Source organism: Pholcus phalangioides, unplaced genomic scaffold (assembly GCF_987345545.1).
Source record: "Pholcus phalangioides strain wild (caught in Gottingen) unplaced genomic scaffold, Ppha-v1.0 ptg000005l_1, whole genome shotgun sequence".
NCBI classification, from domain to species: domain Eukaryota; kingdom Metazoa; phylum Arthropoda; class Arachnida; order Araneae; family Pholcidae; genus Pholcus; species Pholcus phalangioides.
The window spans coordinates 3519736-3540414 of record NW_028301598.1 but is presented as its reverse complement, the minus strand read 5'-3'; the positions used below and the strand labels follow the sequence as shown (position 1 = coordinate 3540414).

The window sequence follows — 20679 nt, the reverse complement described above, 5'->3', positions numbered from 1 at the left end:
TTGGTTACTCACATACTTACACACACTCTAGGTCACTCTTTCGGTCACTCACATGATTCCAAACTCTCTAGGTCACCCATTTCGTCACTCACTGACCTAGTCCCTCGCTCTCTAGGTCACTCTTTTGGTCATTCACATGCTTGGGCACGCTCTAGGTGACTCTTTTGGATACTCGCGTACTTGCACACTCATTTTTTTGGTCATTCATATACTTACACACACTCTAGGCCACTCTTTCGATCACTCACATGATTCCAAACTCTCTAGGTCACCCGTTCCGTCACTCACTGACTTGGTTCCTCGTTCTCTATGTCACTCTTTTGGTCATTCACATGCTTGGGCACGCTCTAGGTGACTCTTTTGGATACTCGCGTACTTGCACACTCATTTTTTGGTTACTCACATACTTACACACACTCTAGGTCACTCTTTCGGTCACTCACATGATTCCAAACTCTCTAGGTCACCCATTTCGTCACTCACTGACCTAGTCCCTCGCTCTCTAGGTCACTCTTTTGGTCATTCACATGCTTGGGCACGCTCTAGGTGACTCTTTTGGATACTCGCGTACTTGCACACTCATTTTTTTGGTCATTCATATACTTACACACACTCTAGGCCACTCTTTCGATCACTCACATGATTCCAAACTCTCTAGGTCACCCGTTCCGTCACTCACTGACTTGGTTCCTCGTTCTCTATGTCACTCTTTTGGTCATTCACATGCTTGGGCACGCTCTAGGTGACTCTTTTGGATACTCGCGTACTTGCACACTCTTTTGGATACTCGCGTACTTGCACACTCTTTTGGATACTCGCGTACTTGCACACTCTTTTGGATACTCGCGTACTTGCACACTCATTTTTTTGGTCATTCATATACTTACACACACTCTAGGCCACTCTTTCGATCACTCACATGATTCCAAACTCTCTAGGTCACCCGTTCCGTCACTCACTGACTTGGTTCCTCGTTCTCTATGTCACTCTTTTGGTCATTCACATGCTTGGGCACGCTCTAGGTGACTCTTTTGGATACTCGCGTACTTGCACACTCTTTTGGATACTCGCGTACTTGCACACTCTTTTGGATACTCGCGTACTTGCACACTCTTTTGGATACTCGCGTACTTGCACACTCTTTTGGATACTCGCGTACTTGCACACTCTTTTGGATACTCGCGTACTTGCACACTCTTTTGGATACTCGCGTACTTGCACACTCTTTTGGATACTCGCGTACTTGCACACTCTTTTCTAGGTCATTCGCATACTTACACACACTATAGGTCATTCTTTCGGTCACTCACATGATTCCAAACTCTCTAGGTCACCCGTTTCGTCATTCGCTGACCTAGTCCCTCGCTGTCTAAGTAGAGAAGGACTTAAAGTTTTACTTCTCGATTAAATATGGTCACTTTTAATCATAATGAAATAACAGCTTCTTTGGGATGAGTGTACAGCTTCGAAACCGTTTGAAACATGTGCGAACGTTTCTCAACATGACGTAGACTAAAACAGTGCAATACTCCGAAAACACGTCTGGTTTTCGGGGAAAAACATTAAACAACATACTGTGCTGATGTTCTTATCGTAATCATTGCAGACAAACACAGATGACTTCTTACACAGAATTAACACATTAAAATTTAGGCCGTGCCTATGTGGTACAGCCACATAATTAAATACAATCAGTTATAACGACATCGAAGATTCTGCGAATTTTTGTCGTTATAACTGAGGTGTCGTTATAACCGAGGTTGCCGTTTTCAAAACATTTTCTTGACCGAAAATGCAATTAGATGGAAGGAAAATACTGGGCTGTGGTAAAAAGAAGCTGTTATTTCATTATGATTAAGGTGACCATATTTAACCGAGAAGTAAAACCTTAAATCCATCCCTACCTAGAGAGCGAGGGACTGCTATGTCAGTGAGTGACGAAATGGGTGACCTAGAGAGTTTGGAAGCATGTGAGTGGCCGAAAGAGGACCTAGAGTGTGTGTAAGTATGTGAATGACCAAGAAAAGAGTGTGCAAGTACGTGAGTAACCAAAAGAGTCACCTAGAGCGTGCCCAAGCATGTGAATGGCCAAAAGAGTGACCTGAAGGGAAAGGGACCATATCAATGAGCGACCAAAGGAGTGACCAAAAGGGAGAGATGTGTGAGAGCATGTGAATTATTAAAAGAATGATCTGGACAGTGTGTGCAAGTATTTAGCCGCTATCCTCGCCACAGAGCAATCGGCCTCTAATACGATACATTTATTCAATCATTACATTTCACTCATAGTTAGAAAAACTGGCGGCAAATGGCAACACTACACACATAACAAGCATTACACAGAAACAAACTTCATAGAAGACTCAGCCACCTCGTTGGGCATTTTGCCTGTTGTGGCGTTGTATTTGTATTTGTATTAGAAGGTAGGTTCACTACACGTGCACGCACAATCCAACATGTACCAATTCGTTAGAAGTTCCGCAGAGAAATATGCACGAGGTGCATGTATGTGAGTGCCCGTGACCCCACATCCTGGAGCAGTGCTCATAGGCTTGGATCTTTGGCGGGTCCCCAAGCCAGACTTTCACGGGCCCGTCTATAGTGAATTTATAGCATGGAAAGAAAGAAAATATGATGGTAATTGTCCCGTACCTCAGGACTGGGGCCCCTGTCATCCCAACTCTTGGGGGGGGGGGGCATGCGTGATCCCAAAACAATAACCAAGTATGCAAGCCTCCAGCCACAATAATGGGGTCAACAGGACTCCGGCCCTGGGAGCCCAGGACAATTACTATCATTTTTGTTTGTTTTCACGCTATAAATTCAATATAGAAGGGTTTGTGGAAAGTCTGGCTTGGGGGAGGTGGCGGACTCACCTAAATTCTAAACCTAGAGGCCGTACTCCAGGATGTGGAAAGGGAGACCATGCAAGCATGGGAGCATAGGCGAAAGTCTTGGGGGGGGGGGGACACGATGATTGCTGGGAGGGGCATGATGACGACGATGATGATGTCAATTCATATATACGCAAACACATCAGATCAGTAGGCTTTACCTTTGACGCTGGGGGGGGGGGGGGGGGCAATGCGCGCCGTATCTCCACCCATGCATGGGAGTGATCAAAAGAATGGCAGAGGGGGGGAGGTCAAGCGGGTCTTTTCACAAAGGAAGGTGAATTCGAGGGATGAGTGGTTAAGAAAATCGGACTGGTATGAGAGAGGGTCTGTGAAATTGGCATAGCCCACAGGCGGCAGAACCATAAATGCGCCTCTGGTCGTCGACGCCATTTCAATGGCACAGCCCAACCAAATTTTTTTTCTCGCCAAATTTCCTCACCAAAACCGTCTGATTTCTCGGTCCGATGTCTCGGCTCTTGATGTTATTCGGAACAGGTCGAATGAGAAGCATCCATTAGTCATTTCTTTGTTCCAATTTTATGGTAACTTTCATCATTTTTTGAAACTTTTCTTTTCTTTTCCCTAAACCGTGATGACCGCTGTCTTATTTTCGGTTTTTCTTTTTTTGGCTCCGACTGCAAATCGGAACAAACAAACGAATAAGAAGTCGCCGGTGCGGCGCCTTCCTCGTAAATGGGTTCAAATTCGGGCCGGCCATACTTCTTTTGTGGTTTTTTTTCCCCCCAGTTTCGATCATTGGTTTGAGTTCCGTTGAATCGTTATAAATGGACTTGTTCGCCCTTTTTAATTGATTGGACAGTTATTTTATACAGTAAAACCTCTCTTAACGGACACCTCCCTCTCAGATGCGGTCACCCCTCTTTTACGGCCAGATTATAATTTCCACTAGTAATAATAAAAGTATACATTTCCAACCCCTGATCAACGGTCACCCCTCTTTTGTTGACAAATTTTTTTGTCCCACCGGTGTCCGCAAAAGAAATGTTTTACTGTACTTAAAAATCAGTCAACAGGGTTTTTTTTCTAATTTTAGTATCCCTCGAAATATCTGGAAGATCCCTGGCTTTCCAACAACCTAATGTAGACCAGTGGTTCTCAACTAAGGATCATATGACCCCCCCCCACCCCGCACCTTGCGGTCCTCGAATACTATTTCTAAGACGCCACGAGTGCAACCAAGTGAATATAGGAGCCGTAGCAGGTTATTTGTGATTCCCACGTTCAAGGTGCGAATTTGAGCTGATCTCCCCATTTAAAAGTTTCGCCACAAAGAGCAACAGGCCTACAAACGGTATAAATATTCAATTGTTACATCTAACTTCTGAAATATAGATGGCAGCACTGAAAAATCGGACACAACACTAGATACAAATACAAAGGCCACAACAAACCGAATGCCCAATGAGGTGACTGAAAAAAGATGCCCATGACAAATATGGATGTCAAACAAACAATATCAAAAATACAGTAACCTAATAAGAGCAATAAAAACCAATAATTATGATAAAACATAAATATTCATACAGCCCATAAAGAATACTTATGGTTGTCTTATTCTAAGTATGGATAACTTATAGACCCTCCGGGGGTATAAGCTGTTTCATTTATCAGCGACCCTATTAGAGAAAAACTCACTGCCACACCACAGCCCGGAAATGTATCCTAGTAAACGATACTTGCTGTTCCCCGTCGAAGCAGTTGATTGACGGTGCATCAATAACTCGTGGTGTCCATCCCGTTGAAAATATTAAACACTTCAATCATATCCCGCCGACGTCTGCGCTTTTTCAATGTAAACATTTTCAAAAAATGAAGCTTCTCTTCGTTGCTTAAGTCCCCGTGTGTCATCAAGTGCACACGTGGCTTCACCCTGCATCCCCTTCAGCCAAGTTCATGTCCCTCTGTAGGTATGGTCTCTAAAACTTGACGGCAAACTCTAATCCTAATCCAGGACGAACTAAGGCCTCGGAAAAGCGGAAGAATGACTTCAGGAGAACGTGAAAATACTTCTTTAAGAATGAAACCGAGCATTCTATTAGATTTTTTGACCACCGCTGAACAATGTTCAGAAAACCTAAGCCGCTCATCAATAAAAATACCCAGATCGGTGGTCCTGGGTATCTTATATTCTCGACTACTTATTTCTCAGGTTTGTCGCCTTAGGCTAATCTGAAAAATATTCCCACCCCCGTTCATATGCCTGTGCCCCCAAGTCACTCTATTTTTGTCGTTCACATGATTTTCCACACTCTCTTCATCTCTCGCCCATTAGGTCACTCACTCTTTTGGTCTCTCCCACGCTTACACAAACTCTAGGTCAATCCCATGCTTACACACTTTCGAGGTGTCTCTTTTGGTCGTTTACATGCTTCTTGCATACACTATTTTGGTTGCACGAGGGACCTATTCCCTCGATCTCTACGCCATTCTTTTGGTTACTTCCATGGTTACACACTGTCTGGGTCAGCGGTTCTCAACCGGTGCTCCGCGGCGCCCTTGGGGCTCCGCATCAGCTCGAGGAAAGTAAAATAAATCAGTAACTTTCATTAATAAATAAAAAAAGAGGTTCCACCATATAAGTTAAGTACTAAAAAGGGCTCCTCGAGCCAAACGGGGCTCCGCCATTTTATGAAAGGGTTCCACGAGTCAGAATAGGTTGAGAACCGCTGCTCTAGGTCATTCACATGCTTGCACGCTCTTTTGGTCCTTCGCTCTCCAAGCAGATGCGGATTTATGGTTTTACCGCCTATTTTGATGTAATTTTATTGCCCAGTCATTCCTCAAATTTAGTCGCACCTCAGAACTTACCGAATTATTTCCCGCCCCTCGCGGGAAAAAGTGTCTTAACTCCAAAGTGAACACTGAATTATTGCTGTATAGTGCACGCGAGTATACTGTAGTAGTACTCTTTTCGGAGATATCTCTTGCGAGATTCTGCTAGACCAGGAGAAATTCTGCTTGACCAGGAGGGAGGAGGGGGGGGGGGTCCTTGGATAGATCTCAATTGTTCCGTGAGTTTGGATGAGAAAAAAATTAACGCATTCTTTCTTACAATGCTATATACAGTCGAATCCCGTTTTAACGAATACCGTTATAGCGAAAATCTCGTTTTAACGAACACTTTTCTAATCCATCCAAATAAGTTTACATGGGAAAAATGCTAGGTAACCTGGAATTCCTTTATAACGAAATTTCGTTGTAACGAAGTGATTCTTCCGGTCTCTTGGAGTTCGTTACAACGGGATTCGACTGTACTGAATATTATTTTGTACGGGGTGGGTCCGTAGCCTTCATTTTACTGGCACAGAAGGTCCGGGGCCTTCATTTTATTAGCGGGGGGGGGGGGGGCGTCCGTGAACTTTACTTTAGAAAAGGGTAGTAATGGATAAAAGAAGTGTCAAATAGCTTTAGTAATGTTCTGGAGATACTTCTTTGTGAGCGGCAGTGGTTCTGAACCTGTCACCAGAAATCCAATACCCGCGAGTCCCTCAACCTAGTCCTCATTTCACCAAGGGTCACTCAAACCAATGATAGTTAGCTTTAACTTAGCTGTAAATAAGCATGTGCACGCGCGTGTAGACAAGCCTTTAGTTCCTTTAGTTTGCAGTCTTGTCTACAAGCGTGAAGACAAGTTTGTCAACAAACGAAAAAGACAACCAGTCCCATAAAAAGTTTCTTCAGTGGATAAAAAAAAACTTTATTTCTCTCTCTCTCTCTCTCTCTCTCTCTCTCTCTCTCTCTCTCTCTCTCTCTCGAGGTTGACCTAAAAGTAAAAGACACGCGAGCACTCTCTCAACGTAATCAATCACATCAGAGATGACAAATACTCCTCAATCGATAGTTGGCCGATGATGATGATGATGATTGGTATCCCTGCCAGAAAATCCAGTCGAATAAAGTCACGCGTCAATAATATACGAGATCAGATAATTCCGCAAGGTTTTTAATTCTCTTTATTAGGCGGCGACTTATATCCTTTTTTCTACACACAAGATAATATAATTCTTTCGTTCTTGTAACATGTAAAGAAAAGATTATGCCGTGACGAAATGATTAATAACTCCGTTAAAGAGAAGGTAAAAGAAGGATATGAGAAGAAAAGCAAAAAAAAAAGTGATAATAAATCCGTGACAAATGCGCACAATTCATTCCAACTGAAAGAGAGAGAGAGAGAAATAGGGCCATGGGTTCGATGACCTGCTGCTGACCTGACCCCTGATGGATATTTCTCTCTTATTTATTTTATTTATTTATTTTTTTTGCAGAGCAAGCAACAAGTCCGAGTCCGCTTTACTTTCAATTGCAAGATAATAACAACAACGGCCTCAAATGCACCAACTTTGATTGCATCAGGCCACTCGTTTGTGCAGAGAAAAGAAACAAAGAAACACACTCTAGAGAGTTTTAATTTTTATTTGTTGTATATAAACTCTTTCTTTACTAACTTCCATTCTTCCTCTTACTGACAACCATTATTCATTGTTCTCTTCGCACGTGATTTTTGGATGTCAATGTTGTCAGAGTACACGCTGTTTTTTTTTTGGTTTTTTTTTAGCGATCACGTCGGGGGATTCGGGGTTTCTGATAATAATAAACGAATGATAACTATATCTGAAAAAAGTACCGTTTGCAAGTACGGTGACCGTACATCCTTACGGCATTGGTAAAACGGGAAAACTTCTCTCCAAAAATTGGTTGCAGAAAAACAAAAACACAATTTTTTTTTTTAATTCCAGAATTGATGAACATTCTCAATTAATGCAAGAAGTAATTTGACAAAAAGAATCGATGAAAGCCTGCAATAATTTACCTTGAGTGCGGGGCCTCCATGAGCGCGGGAAAACGAAGAATTCCAAAATTATCTCTTTCAAGATGAAAATGTAGAATTTCAGAATGGATGACAATTTAGAATTTATGCAAAAAAATATTATCGTTAGTGTGGGGTTCTATTGGAGGGTTGCTGTATTTTAGAAATATATGACATCCATATTTTCCATTGACATCTTTTTTCAGCCACCTCTAGTCATTTTGCCTGCTGTCGCCGTGTATTTGCATTTGTGTGCTGCAAAAGGCGGAACATGGTGTGACCTCACCTGCCCTAAGGACCAGCTCTTCATCTACTTGTGTTTTCTTTTATTTTTTGTGATAGCGCTTAAAAAAGAATCACAAATTTCTAAAAATTCAGAAATTTTCGCTCTTCCCAGTTCGAAAAAAGCCCCTGCATATTAACCCTTTACCGATTCTTGAAGGATACTGGGAGGTTATGGAAAATAACTTATTTTTGCTTTCTGAAATGGGCTTGTCCAAAATTTTGCTAGCTGACCTAACCCCCCTCTTATCATTCAGTTCCTGTATTGTATTATTAATTAATTAATTTGACAATACACAAATATACATATGAAATTGAGCGCGCACACAAACAATAAAGACATCTGTGTGGCCCCAAGTGACAATTGTCCTTCCAGGAAGCCTGTAAGATTTATATCTCCTGTGTTTACACAAGCACAAATAAGAGAGAAAAAATAATAATAATTAAATAAGCAATAAAAAAGAAAAAATAATAGTAAAAGTAATACAATGAGTGATATATATATATACACATATTTTTCTCTTCCTTTGAATATTTCTATTTGAACCAAAGTACATTACAATGTTATTAGGTTTTCTATTTCCATGAAGACATAAAGCAAAGAGATAAAATTCATCAGAGAAAAAATATAAAATAGACGATTGTAATTTCACAATTGTGAAGGTTTCGCAAAAAGAATTATATATATTGTAGGTGATTCAGCGTACAAGACATAATTTATGTGATAGTGTCTAGATATGCTATTAGCAGGACGTGAAAATGAAATAGAGCAATCAAAACCTTTCATAGTGTGCTAGGAAAATATCATTTTCATTATTTCAGATATTGATTGTTTTCACATATTGATATATTTCATACTTTTTGTTAGTGTTGTTAGTTGTTTGGCATTCCGATTGGAAAAAATTCATTCATTATTTTAGGTGCATTGAAAGAGAAACTTTTCTGGAAGAGATGTTTTTTAGTTTTTGGTATTTGATATTCGTTTTTAAGTCTTACCGAGGTTCTATTCGTTTTTCTCTGTAACCATTCGTTGCATCTTGTTAAGAAGTTAATCATTCTGTAAATATATAACTGCCTGATGTTAAAAATATAGCTATTTATATTATTATTGTTTTCACGATATGTGTCCATTATCATACTTCTTATTTTATTATATATGTTGCTTAGCTTTTCAATGTTAGTTTGGTATGCACCTCCCCAAGCACATAAGCCATAGGTTATTATAGAGAAAACCCAAGCATAGGAAATATCTTTTAGAAAGTCTGCATCTATTAGGTACTTCAATCTATATATCAGGACTGTGTGTAATCTAAGTTTTTTGACAAGTTTGTTGCAATGAGCTCTCCATTTTAGGTCATCTTGAATGATTATTCCTAAATATTCATACTCGTCAACTCTTTCTCTGAGTTCACAATTACAGTTATGTTGTTCCTGTGGGTGGCAGCTATGGATATTAACGTGAATTTCAGTGTCATGATGAATGCTCAGTGTTTTTATGCATTGATGTTTTGTTTTACTAATGTTTAGTTTAAGTTTATTTTTTGTCATCCACTGATTGATATTTTTAAGGTCATTTTCAGTTTTTATTAAAAGATTAGTTATATCGTCATCTTCTATATAGCTAAAGAGTTATAACAAACAACCGTAAACTTCATCTCGTGAAGCTTGAGTGTAGCTTTTTAAATCCAATTGATGGGGCGTCTACGCTTGCTTTTTCCTATTACCGCCCCTGACGAGAGTTACCAATCATCCTAACCTGCCTTTTCACAATACATTTTTATATACCCCCCCCCCCCAATCTCGGACGTCTCCGGCCGTTTTGGTTGTTTGCTTGTAAAGCCGTCTGCGGCCGTTATGGCTAGTAAGGAGTTAATGTGTATTGAAAAAAAAAATTGCAAACCATAAGTCTTATAGAATCAGATCGGAAACGAATAGCAAAAACGATGAATGTACGTGTACATATAAATATGTATATAATATAACAAGACCATAAATAAATGGGGAAAAAGGGACATATATATATATATATATACAGTATGTGGAAACGACCGCGTTTTTTGGTTCAAAAGACCAGGTTTTCAGTATAATGTAATTCTGATTATCTCGTTCGCGGCACCAAACCCAACATACGTACGTAAGGTACGTATATTACATATTCGGAAACAGAAAATAAAATAACTGGGTCAATAACCTCGACACTCTCACATTTTTATTGGTGTTATTTTGGTTTTGTTTTATCGCCAGCAGATGGCAGAGAAACAAAACACTGCCAGATACATTTAAAAAAAAACCGTGGCTGCCGCATTTGAGGAAACCGAAATCCTCCAGGCGACTAATAACTAGCATCGACTGCCAAACAAATGTATTTAACCAGTGAAAGTACACTGCTAAGTGATTGCCGTTGCAATTATATCAATGGGGAAAAACAAATTTCCGGCACAAACCACACCCTCCAACAACTAGTAATTAACAGTAAATACAAATGCTTCGTCTTTAGGCCATGTTTTAGCACGAGAACTGAATATGGCCGACGGCCTACGTGTTCAAGCTATGTCCCCCGGGTCAAATGTGGCCCTCGGATTCACATGATGTGGCCCTTGACCTCAAACCTCATTTTATAAAAATGAATCAAGCGGCACATTTCCAGATCATTAACTGACCCGTGGCACATTCCCAGATCCACTTTAGTAACCTTGGGCGCTGTTTCAGATCACTTAAATGGCCTGCGGCACATTCTCAATTCGCTTGAGTGTCCACCGGTCCATATCGAGATTATCGTGATCACTTAAGTGATCTGCAAGGCTGTTTTAGAATACTCAATTTCGTCACAGTTCCAGACCACTTGAATGTCCTGCGGCACATTTCCTAATCATTTAAGTGACCTACGTCACATTCTCAGATCACTTAAGTGACCTACTTTACCGCACACCAACTCCGGTCATATATCGCCACACGGCAATTTCCAACCAGTGGAGTTGGGTGGGAAATGAAGGCTCCATCCACGGTGGTCACCTCAGGTTCCGTAGGTAAAAGACTTGCTTCTGACGGTCTATGCCCGGATTCGAATCCATAAACCATGATGGTAACCTTCATAGTGGAAGACGATTATCTTAACACTGTGTGCGCGCCACTTAATTGACCTGGGGACATAGACGGATACAGCGAGGTGAGGGGGCGTTCCCCAAAACAATTGCATTAATTAGCATAGGTGGTAGGGTGGAGGTGGAAAATCCGCATCCTCCCCCTTTAATTATTGATTCGCCTCTCCTCCATTCAAAGAGCCTATATACGCTTTTGTCTGAGGCGCTGTTTAACAACACTTGAGTAGCCCAGGCACATTCCCAGATAACTTAAGTGATGTGCGGCGCTGTACAGATCACTTGGGGGCCTGCAGCATATTAAAAGTTCACTTAAGTAACGCGTGGCACAGTCTGAGATCACTCAAATGGTCTGCAACACGTTGTCAAACCAGAGGCCCGACTTCTCGAAAAGTTTGAACACCTTTGATCTATGAAGAAATCATTGCAAATTCTTTGTGTGTGTGTTTTGGTGGAAATTGCATAGATATGCAAATATGAAAGAAATATTCCGAATAAAAAATACAAATATGAATGAACCAACTTAGCCATGTTTGTCCAAAAATTTAAAAAAAAAACACGAAATTTTACTATGCTTAAACCAAAAAACAGGAAAAAGAATGAACTTGGTGTCAGAGACGTACGTGGGGGGAAGGGGCACGGGAGGAGCTCGGGCCCTATGTTAAATGATCTCTAAATGTGTCTAAATGTTCCGAATAAATAACGACACATTTAGAGATCCTTCGAGTGACATGTGGCACAGTTCTAGATTAAAGCACTTAAGTGGCTCCCAATGCAGTCACTGGATAACTCAAGTTGCCCCGCGGTGCATTCCCAGATTACCTAAGTGATTCACGGCATAATTACGGTTCACTTGAGTGACCCGCGGCACAGTTCCAGAGCACTTAAGCGGCCCGCGACATATTTATAGAGCACTTGAAGGTTCCACGGAACATTTAGAGATCACTAAAGTGGCTGTGTGGAGGGCTTATCAATGGGGGAATGTCAGTTCAGGTACCCACAAACCAGCGAAAGGTTTTTCTCGTTTTTGGCACACTCGGTAAAGACGCCATTAAGAATATATCATATTTTTATAAAGAGTGGTTGGTGACGTAAGCATCATTCAACCCAACCTCCTCCCCACTTGTCATCAAAAGCCAGCATACAGGAAACCCCCTCCCCCATCAATGCTGCCATAATACTTGAATGGCCCCTATGCATTTTATATGAAATATTACTGCTGTGAAACTTAGAAAGCAGATGCTGAGGTAGTCCGGGACCTCGCTCGGTCAAAAATATTCCATTTGTTAGGCCGGCATTACACAAAGCTTCCTAGAAGTAGTATCTAGGAGTTGCGTCATACTATAAAAGAGAGTTTGATAAAAGATATTTTGCAAAATTGGAAAAAACACCCTATACGCCTATTGAATAGATTCGTTGTAATGTAACCGATGCTTTTATTGATTGCATTTTTTGTTTCATAAAAGTTCCTTTATAAAACTCGATAAATTCAAACAATAAGCGTATCGGTTAAATTCGAGCGAATGTGTTCAATAGGCTTATTGATTGTTTTCTTTTTTCAAGTTTTGTAAAAGATCTTAATCCAACTTTTATAGTGTAACCCCATCCTAAATAAAAATTCTTTCGATTCCTAACTTCAACGAAAGCAAAGCGGGAGACATCACGTTTTTATGCCACGTAAAATGAAATAAAACACAAAAAAAAACTTAAGTATTTCAATTTTCGTTAACAATGGCTTTTCCAAATCACCTCTAATGCCGGTATTACACTGTAAATGTTTGATAAAAATTCTTTTATAAAACTTGAAAAATGTAACCAATAAGCACATCTGTTACATTCGAGCGAACTTTACTGATCCGCCTATTGGTTGCATTTTTCAAGTTTTATAAACGAACTTTTATAAAACGTTTATAGTGTAATCTCGACCTAACACATATTTGTTGTTCATCGTAACGTTTTTTGATACCGAGAGAAGCATCAACTACGTATCATTATAAACATAGTAACAAAATAGGTAAAAAAATAACATAAATTTTATGCAACACCGTCCTCAATACCAGCTTTCAAACAAGCTTTGAACTCTTCGAATGAACTCTTGAAAATCATATAAAATACTAAAAAAGGGGGAAAAACACGTTTGTTTCTTTCTTTTTCTTCCGGTTTTGAAACATTTTTAAAGAAAGAAACTTGAGAGAGAGAGAGAGAGAGAGAAAAAACACAAAGAAAACTCAAGTCAGTTAAGTTATATTTCAAAACAAAGGTCGTCACGTGACAGCAAAGCAATAACATCACTGACCCAGTCATGGTTCGAATAACCCTTTGTTTACCCAGCCGTAAAGAAACGAGCCAATCTCGCCAACACTGGAATTCCGACCCTCATTTCAGGAATTAATCAAAAAAATCTCGATTAAAAAAAACAATAAAATTCCAATTCCAAATCAGCGAATCGACAACACCAAACGCAGAAACAGAAGAAAAAAAGCCATTACGCCACTGTTATAATGTATTTGCATCCCACTATCCTCAAATAAAACCAGCTTATTATACGCCACTGCTTTGTGACATAACTGGATTGATGCGACCTTAATACATATAATCTTTTGAAATAAGAAAAAAAAAAACGAAACAATCCGACCAGATTTTTATCAGTATTTTCAAAATACGGACATGTATCTAAAACAAAAAATAAAAAATTATTTTATAAAAATAATAATTCGGGTAGAAAAACGTGTTTCGGTTCGGGAATGTAAATAGAGGAATGTTCTAGAAAGTAAAATTGGAAAGGTATTTTTAATTAGGACTATCGGGACAAAAATAAAAGTTTGTTTTCGCTACCCCAGAGGGTTTAGGTTCAGCCCTCGCTAAAAGGAAAGTTAAAATATATATATATATACAGTACACACTTCAAGTGTAACTGACCCTTTCATTATTTGGGAGAAACCTAAAATTAGGTGCGCGTGTTACAGTTTATTTTATCTTCGTATCACTGGTTCTTTTACCTCAATCCATAATTTCTACCTCCCACGTGAATGATCCAAGAAATGGTCGTTAGAAGGCTAAACTGGCTCAGCTAAGCGGGTTTCTCTGCTGAATCGTGTGTATTGCTAGAAAAATAGATACCGGACAGGATATGGCTACACATAATGCAGAGGTCCTTAAAAAAAATAATTTCGTTTTCATAAATTAATGGAAAGTCATGATTGAAAAATGACTTCAGAAAGGGAAAAATAATATTTTGCGGTTGATGAAAGAAATAATTTCAAGAATTGAAGAAAGGAATAATTTTAAGAAAAAGTGGAAAAAGTGATTGTACAATTAAAGAATTAAATAGTTTTAAAAAATTGAAAAATAATTCCAGAACTAAAGAAAGAAAGAATTTCTTGAAAAAATAATAATTTCAAGAAGAAATGGAGAAAAATATTGAAGAATAAATGGAAAAATAATTTTAAGATTAAATGAAAAAATAATTTCAAGAATAAATGGGAAAATAATTTCAAGAATAAATGGAAAAATGAAAGAACTAAAGAAAGAAATAATTTTGAAGAATAAGTGGAAAAATAATTTCAGAACTGAAGAAATGAATAATTTCAAGAAGAAATGGAAAAATAATTCCAGAACTAAAGCAAAAAATAATTCCTGAACTAAAGCAAAAAATAATTTCACGAATAAATGGGGATAAAATAAATAGTTTTCCAGGAAAACAACAATCATCTTTTCTTCAGTCAAGCAAATGCCATTTCTTGAATGTTTTTTTTACAATGAATTATAAATTTGAGTAATTTTATTTAACTAAATCACTTATTGAAATAAGAAACAAGTGATTAACCACTCTTCTACCTCACGGAAAACAAAATGTTAATTCTAGTCTTTGTTGATAGGAACAACAATCATTATATCAGATCAAATATTACTAAAAATTTAAAAAAAAACTGCAAATTTTTATGCAAAAAATTGATATGCCATAATTTCTCAGGACAAGTGAGTTTCACCACACTTAGAGAAAATGAAATTATAATCTAATCTGCATATGCAAGTTTTATTCACCAATAATGAAATCTCAAGGGATAGAATATTTTGTTAGTCGTGTATTTTTTTTTCAAAAAAAAAATGAGTATCTACTCTCTTCTATACGCCATCTATAATTTTTTTTTAAGATTCTTTTTACCCAAATTAATTAACATTTATTTCTATTACATCCTCTTAGAAACAAAAAGCTACAGATAATAATCATCAACACGTAATCTCAACCAAGAACTTCAGATGTTTCTTCAATACATAATCCCCGACAGATTGCGATAAATATTCTTATCTGGTTTTTCAAAAAAAAAAAAAATCATTAACATTTCCGTTCTGATTATAAGAATGATTATAATGGTAATTCTCGGTTTATGGACAACGATGACTCATTAACATAGATAATGGCTATTCAAATGTTTTTTTATGGTACCAGATTGACTTGAACAAAAGAAGAAAGGATTGTTCAAAAGAAAAATACTAATGGTGAAATAATTATATTAAATAAAAGAAACAAACTCATATGAAAGTTAGAATATGATAGAGACGGGGGGAGGAACACTACTAATAGAGAAGCATTGCGTAATGTCTGCCCTACCATGGCCTATATTATAACAAACACTATTCATGAACAAAGGACGGCATTTAGAAATGGCACAGAATTAGAAAAATATATGTGCGAGATATTGTTATAATGGATTGAGAAAGGAAAAGCTCATTGAATATATGATTGTTAATTTGAATGATTGATGTAACGGCAAATGTTAATTATTATAAGGGATTATGATTATTCACATTCCATATAACTTCCGATTGATGCGCTGTAGACATTAATGGATCATTACCCGATTATTAATGGGAAAAGTCGGTAGATTCTGGCAATATCCTAAACCGATTGCGAATTATCATTGTTTTGAAAACATATACAAAAGGAGTTTTAGAAAAACACTTTGACTCCGGTAATTATGAACAAAAAATGAAATTAAAAAAAATTATCATCTTAAAGTTGTCATTTTGATAAAGGGTTAATATTTTATGAATTTTCATCTCGATACACAGAATTTTTATTAATTACCTTCTTGTTACACACAATGTTATAATTTTATTAATTATCTTTTTGATATAAAAACGATTTTATTATCCTCTTGACACAAATTGATTTTTGTAACTATCCCCCTCATACAAAATAATTTTATCCATTATCTTGTTGATACAAAATGATTTTGTTGATTATCTTCTGGGCACAAAATGTTTATTTTATGAATTATCATCTCAGCAGAAAATACAGTCGAATACCGTTATAACTAACACAAGAGATTGGAGAAATCACTTCGTTACAACGAAATTTCGTTATGAAGGAATTCCAGGTTTTTGCATTGTTCCTATGTGAACTTATCTGAGGGATTACAAAAATGTTCGTTTCAAAACAAGATTTTCGCTATAATGATATTAGTTAAAACGGGATTCAACTGTATCGTACTAGTTATCAACCATAGAATACGAAAAAAATGCAAAAGAGTATTAAAAACTTATTTAAAAGATATGTATTTGTCTCTGATCATTCACAATATTATTTTCACAGCCAAATTATAAACATTATCCATTATAATTATATTTTATAGTTGTAAATAAAATACCTAATTGAATTAAATTTTCAATAAACATGACGTGAAATTTATCTGCTATAAAGCGCTTCAATTATTTAAAAAAAGCTGCGAGGTAAAACCAATCAATAAAAATCAACAACCAAACCAATCAACAGAAATCAGAAGTAAAATATATTCAAATAAATCATCACTTTAATCGAAACAAAGTTTCTAATTATTTCATTTAATGATATATATATTTCCTTCTTGATTATCTCTTTACATCATTTGTTACTTTATTTCTTTACGCGCGGAGAATGTGAAAGATGCTCAATCGTTTAAAAAGGAAATGGGAAAGAAGAACAAGGATTCAATTAAATAGGGGGAAAAGATCCTCTATTAAATCACAGCGAAAAGAATAAATAAATAAATGAATATCGATAAACTAAACAAAACAAGGAAACGTCTCTCTTTCTTTCTCTTTTCTCTCCTAAATATACGTACAAATCATTCCCTCTACATTTTTTTTTTTGTATTAGAACTTCCAAATAAAAAAAACTAATGGGAAACCTCATCCGAACCGACATCAAATCAATTAAACAATTGAATAATGACAATAATAATCGTGTGGATCATTAACAAATCATTATCATCAGAAATAATGACGCTGCACATAGGGTAAAAAAAAAAATCTATTAATTACTGAAAAGATAAGAGGATTAAATACATGCGGTGATGATTATGATGTTAAAGGATATTTATTATTGAAATAAAATTAATAGTTATTATATTTATTTTTACTTGTGAATGATCATCGATTTCCCAGCATCACATTCCGAGTTCCGAACTTCACACAAAGGAACAAAAAAAGAACCCTTTTTCCTATAAACGCGCTTCAGCTGTGACGTAATCAGAGATGAGGTGAGTTTTTTTTAACAAGTTTAGGTTGAAAAAAAAAATAGTATCAATTGAATATAAATCGAAATTATAAATTAACTTCGATTCCTGCTGGAGAAAAAAATAGTAGTTGTATTATAATTGAGACTGTATTTCCACTTAATTAATGAATTGTTTAAAATTTTGAATTTTTCAACTTTTTTTGTAGAGATCGTTGAAACGGGATTGAATGCTAAAAAAAAATCATTTTTTTATAGGAATGTTATTGTCTAATTGAGATATAATTTTCAAAAATGATTCAGGTGTGTATTATTTTATTGACGGGAAGGGACCCGTAAATATTATAAAAATAATTATCATTTTCTGAAATACTATTAAAGATATTACTGGGAGAGAGTGATCGTGGAAAACAATGGAATCGAGAATATCATAAAATAAGTCATTCTTGGAAAAATTTTCTCGAAACATCATGAAGTCATTGTTGGAAATTGTTTATATCGAAACATCATGAAATAAGTCATTGTTGGAAATTATTTATATCGAAACATCATGAAATAAGTCATTGTTGGAAATTATTTATATCGAAACATCATGAAATAAGTCATTGTTGGAAAAAATTGATATCGGAATATCATTAGGGAAATCATTGTCGAAAGAAATTGTTATCACGATATCATGCAATAAGTCATTTTTGCAAAATTTGTTGGAAAACATTGTTGGAAAAATTGATATCGGAGTATCATGAAATAGATTTAAAAAATTAATAAAGGGATATTGTAAAAAAAAAAATAATGAAAAAAATGAATATCAACAGAAAAAAATAAATCATTTTTGGCAAAACATTATTAAAAAAAAAAGAATATCGTCGAAATAAGGGATTCTTGGAAGACATTGTTGACAATGACTAACTGGCATTAGAGTATCAAAAAATAAGTTATTATTGGAAGATGATATGGAAAAAAATTATTATAGATCATTGCTAAAAATATAATATCAAGAATATTACAGAATAAAGTCATTGTTGGGAAACTGATATCAAGAACATAAAGAATGAAGTAATGCAAACTGATATCAACAATATTATTCAATCGAATAGTTATTGGAAAACTGGTATCAAGAATATCAGGAAAATAAGCCATTGTTGGAAAACTGGTATCAAGAATATCAGGAAAATAAGCCATTGTTGGAAAACTGGTATCAAGAATATCAGGAAAATAAGCCATTGTTGGAAAAATGGTATCAAGAATATCAGGAAAATAAGCCATTGTTGACAAACAAAATTAAAACTAATTAGATTAAAACTCACTATTAAAACTTCAAAAGAACAAAAAAAAAATTATCTAAAATTTTCTTCCACAAACTAAATAATTTAAAATTTCTCTTACCTGAGATTATCGGGCCCGGGCTCCTTGGAATGGTGGTGATGGTGCCGCCGGTGATGGTGATGATGGTGGTGGTGATGATGCTTATGGTGCTCCAGGAAGTGGATAACTTCAAGTCCGTAACTCAACGGCAACATTTTCGATATTTCCAAAAAAAAAGTTAAAATTTTCAATTTTTTTCTTCAAAATTAATAATCCTTATTTTCTTCTCCGGATCACACACACACACACGCACAAACTACCTCGGTGGATCAGCACTCGATAAATATTTCGATCCCAACTTCATACATAAACTCACACAAAGGCGAAATTTCATCTTTTCTTTTCAGATCTCGAGAAATTCAATCAAAAATTTCATAAATTTATAAAAATTTTCTCCTTCCAAATAACAATTTCAAAGACCTATCTATAACAAAGTCCGTCCGTTGGTGAAAAAGAAACCTAACACAGTCAGTGTCTTATTTTTTTTTGTTGCTTTGTTGATGGAAATTTTTCCTCTCTTTTTATCCGCAGTGTCCCAAAAAATCCTCCGTCCATAAAATCGTCCAATCCTTGGTAATAAAATAATAATAAAATGAAATAAAGGGAAAAAGAAACTTAAAAATAATAATAAAAAGTTCTTTCGCTAGTTACATACGTAAAAATACTAAATAGTATCTTACTGTGTTGGCAGGGCGCTAGCGATTGCCGCCAATACAATTTTCTCGACTGCTGCCGGGGTCAACGACCTCTATCTGCTGGCTGCGCAAGTAATCTCTCTCTCTCTCTCTCTTTTCTCCTTCTGCTCGCTACTGTAGATGCACTTCCAGCAGGAAAAAAAACAACAAAATATATGCATCCGAACATGTACACATAAATACTATAAAACACCGAACACTACAACATCCTCATCCTCCTCCTCCTCCTACAACAACAACAACGATATCGTCCTTAAAATTTAGATGAAAGATCTGCTCTTGAAAGATTGATTGAGAGTAAATCCTCTTCCTTTTCTGCTCCGCACTCGAAGATAATTATTTTTTTCGAAATCGCAGAAGACACTGGGGATAAAGGAACTTATTTTTCTTTTCCTTCTTCTTGTTTCAACAATAATACACGTTCATAACGTGGACGAGTTGACTTGATGATAATTATTATTTTTTTTTCAAAATCGCAGAAGACACTGGGGATAAAGGAACCTATTTTGTTTTCTTTCCTTCTTCCTTTTGTTTCAACAATAATACACGTTCATAACGTCGACGAGTTTGTTAGTGATGCGTGTGTTATGTCCCGCGCTCTCTCTCTCTCTCTTTCTTTCTATATGGCTCACGTTTTTAACGTTAAAACCAGAAATGATATCGAGAGAGTTTTTTTCAAGCTGCTGGTGTTGCTTGCAGGGGGAAAAAAAGAAAACTGTGTCAAAATGGCAGTTCTTTTTTTCTTTCTTTTTTATTATTATTATTATATTATTACGTTGCCGCTGGACCGTTAGACTCTCCTCATCGGAGCAGGAAGTGGATTCCGTGGCACAGTTTGCGTTTTTTAGAGAGGAGGAAAAGAAAAGGTGAGTGCAGCCACTCTGAGGAAGAGAGAGAGAGAGAGAATTCCCCCTCTCTCTCTCTCTCTATTTTACCCTCTACTGTAATGTATGTATTGAGAAGGGGGGAAGGAATTGTGAACCCTTTCTTTCGTAATAAAATTTGTATTGGAAAAAAA

At 36.7% G+C, this 20679-nt stretch overlaps 1 protein-coding gene across 1 annotated transcript in view; it reads right to left on the bottom strand.

The window, feature by feature from the left end:
- Positions 1-20346, bottom strand: part of LOC149085743 (uncharacterized) — an 87469-nt gene extending 67123 nt beyond the window's left edge. The window contains exons 1-2 of the mRNA XM_089232137.1: positions 19647-20346; positions 18988-19535 (exon numbers count right to left, since the gene is read on the bottom strand). Coding sequence (XP_089088263.1) covers positions 18988-19121 — 134 coding nt within the window. The 5' untranslated portion in view covers positions 19122-19535; positions 19647-20346. The remainder of the gene's footprint in view (positions 1-18987; positions 19536-19646) is intronic.
- Between the last annotated feature and the right edge of the window lie 333 nt (positions 20347-20679).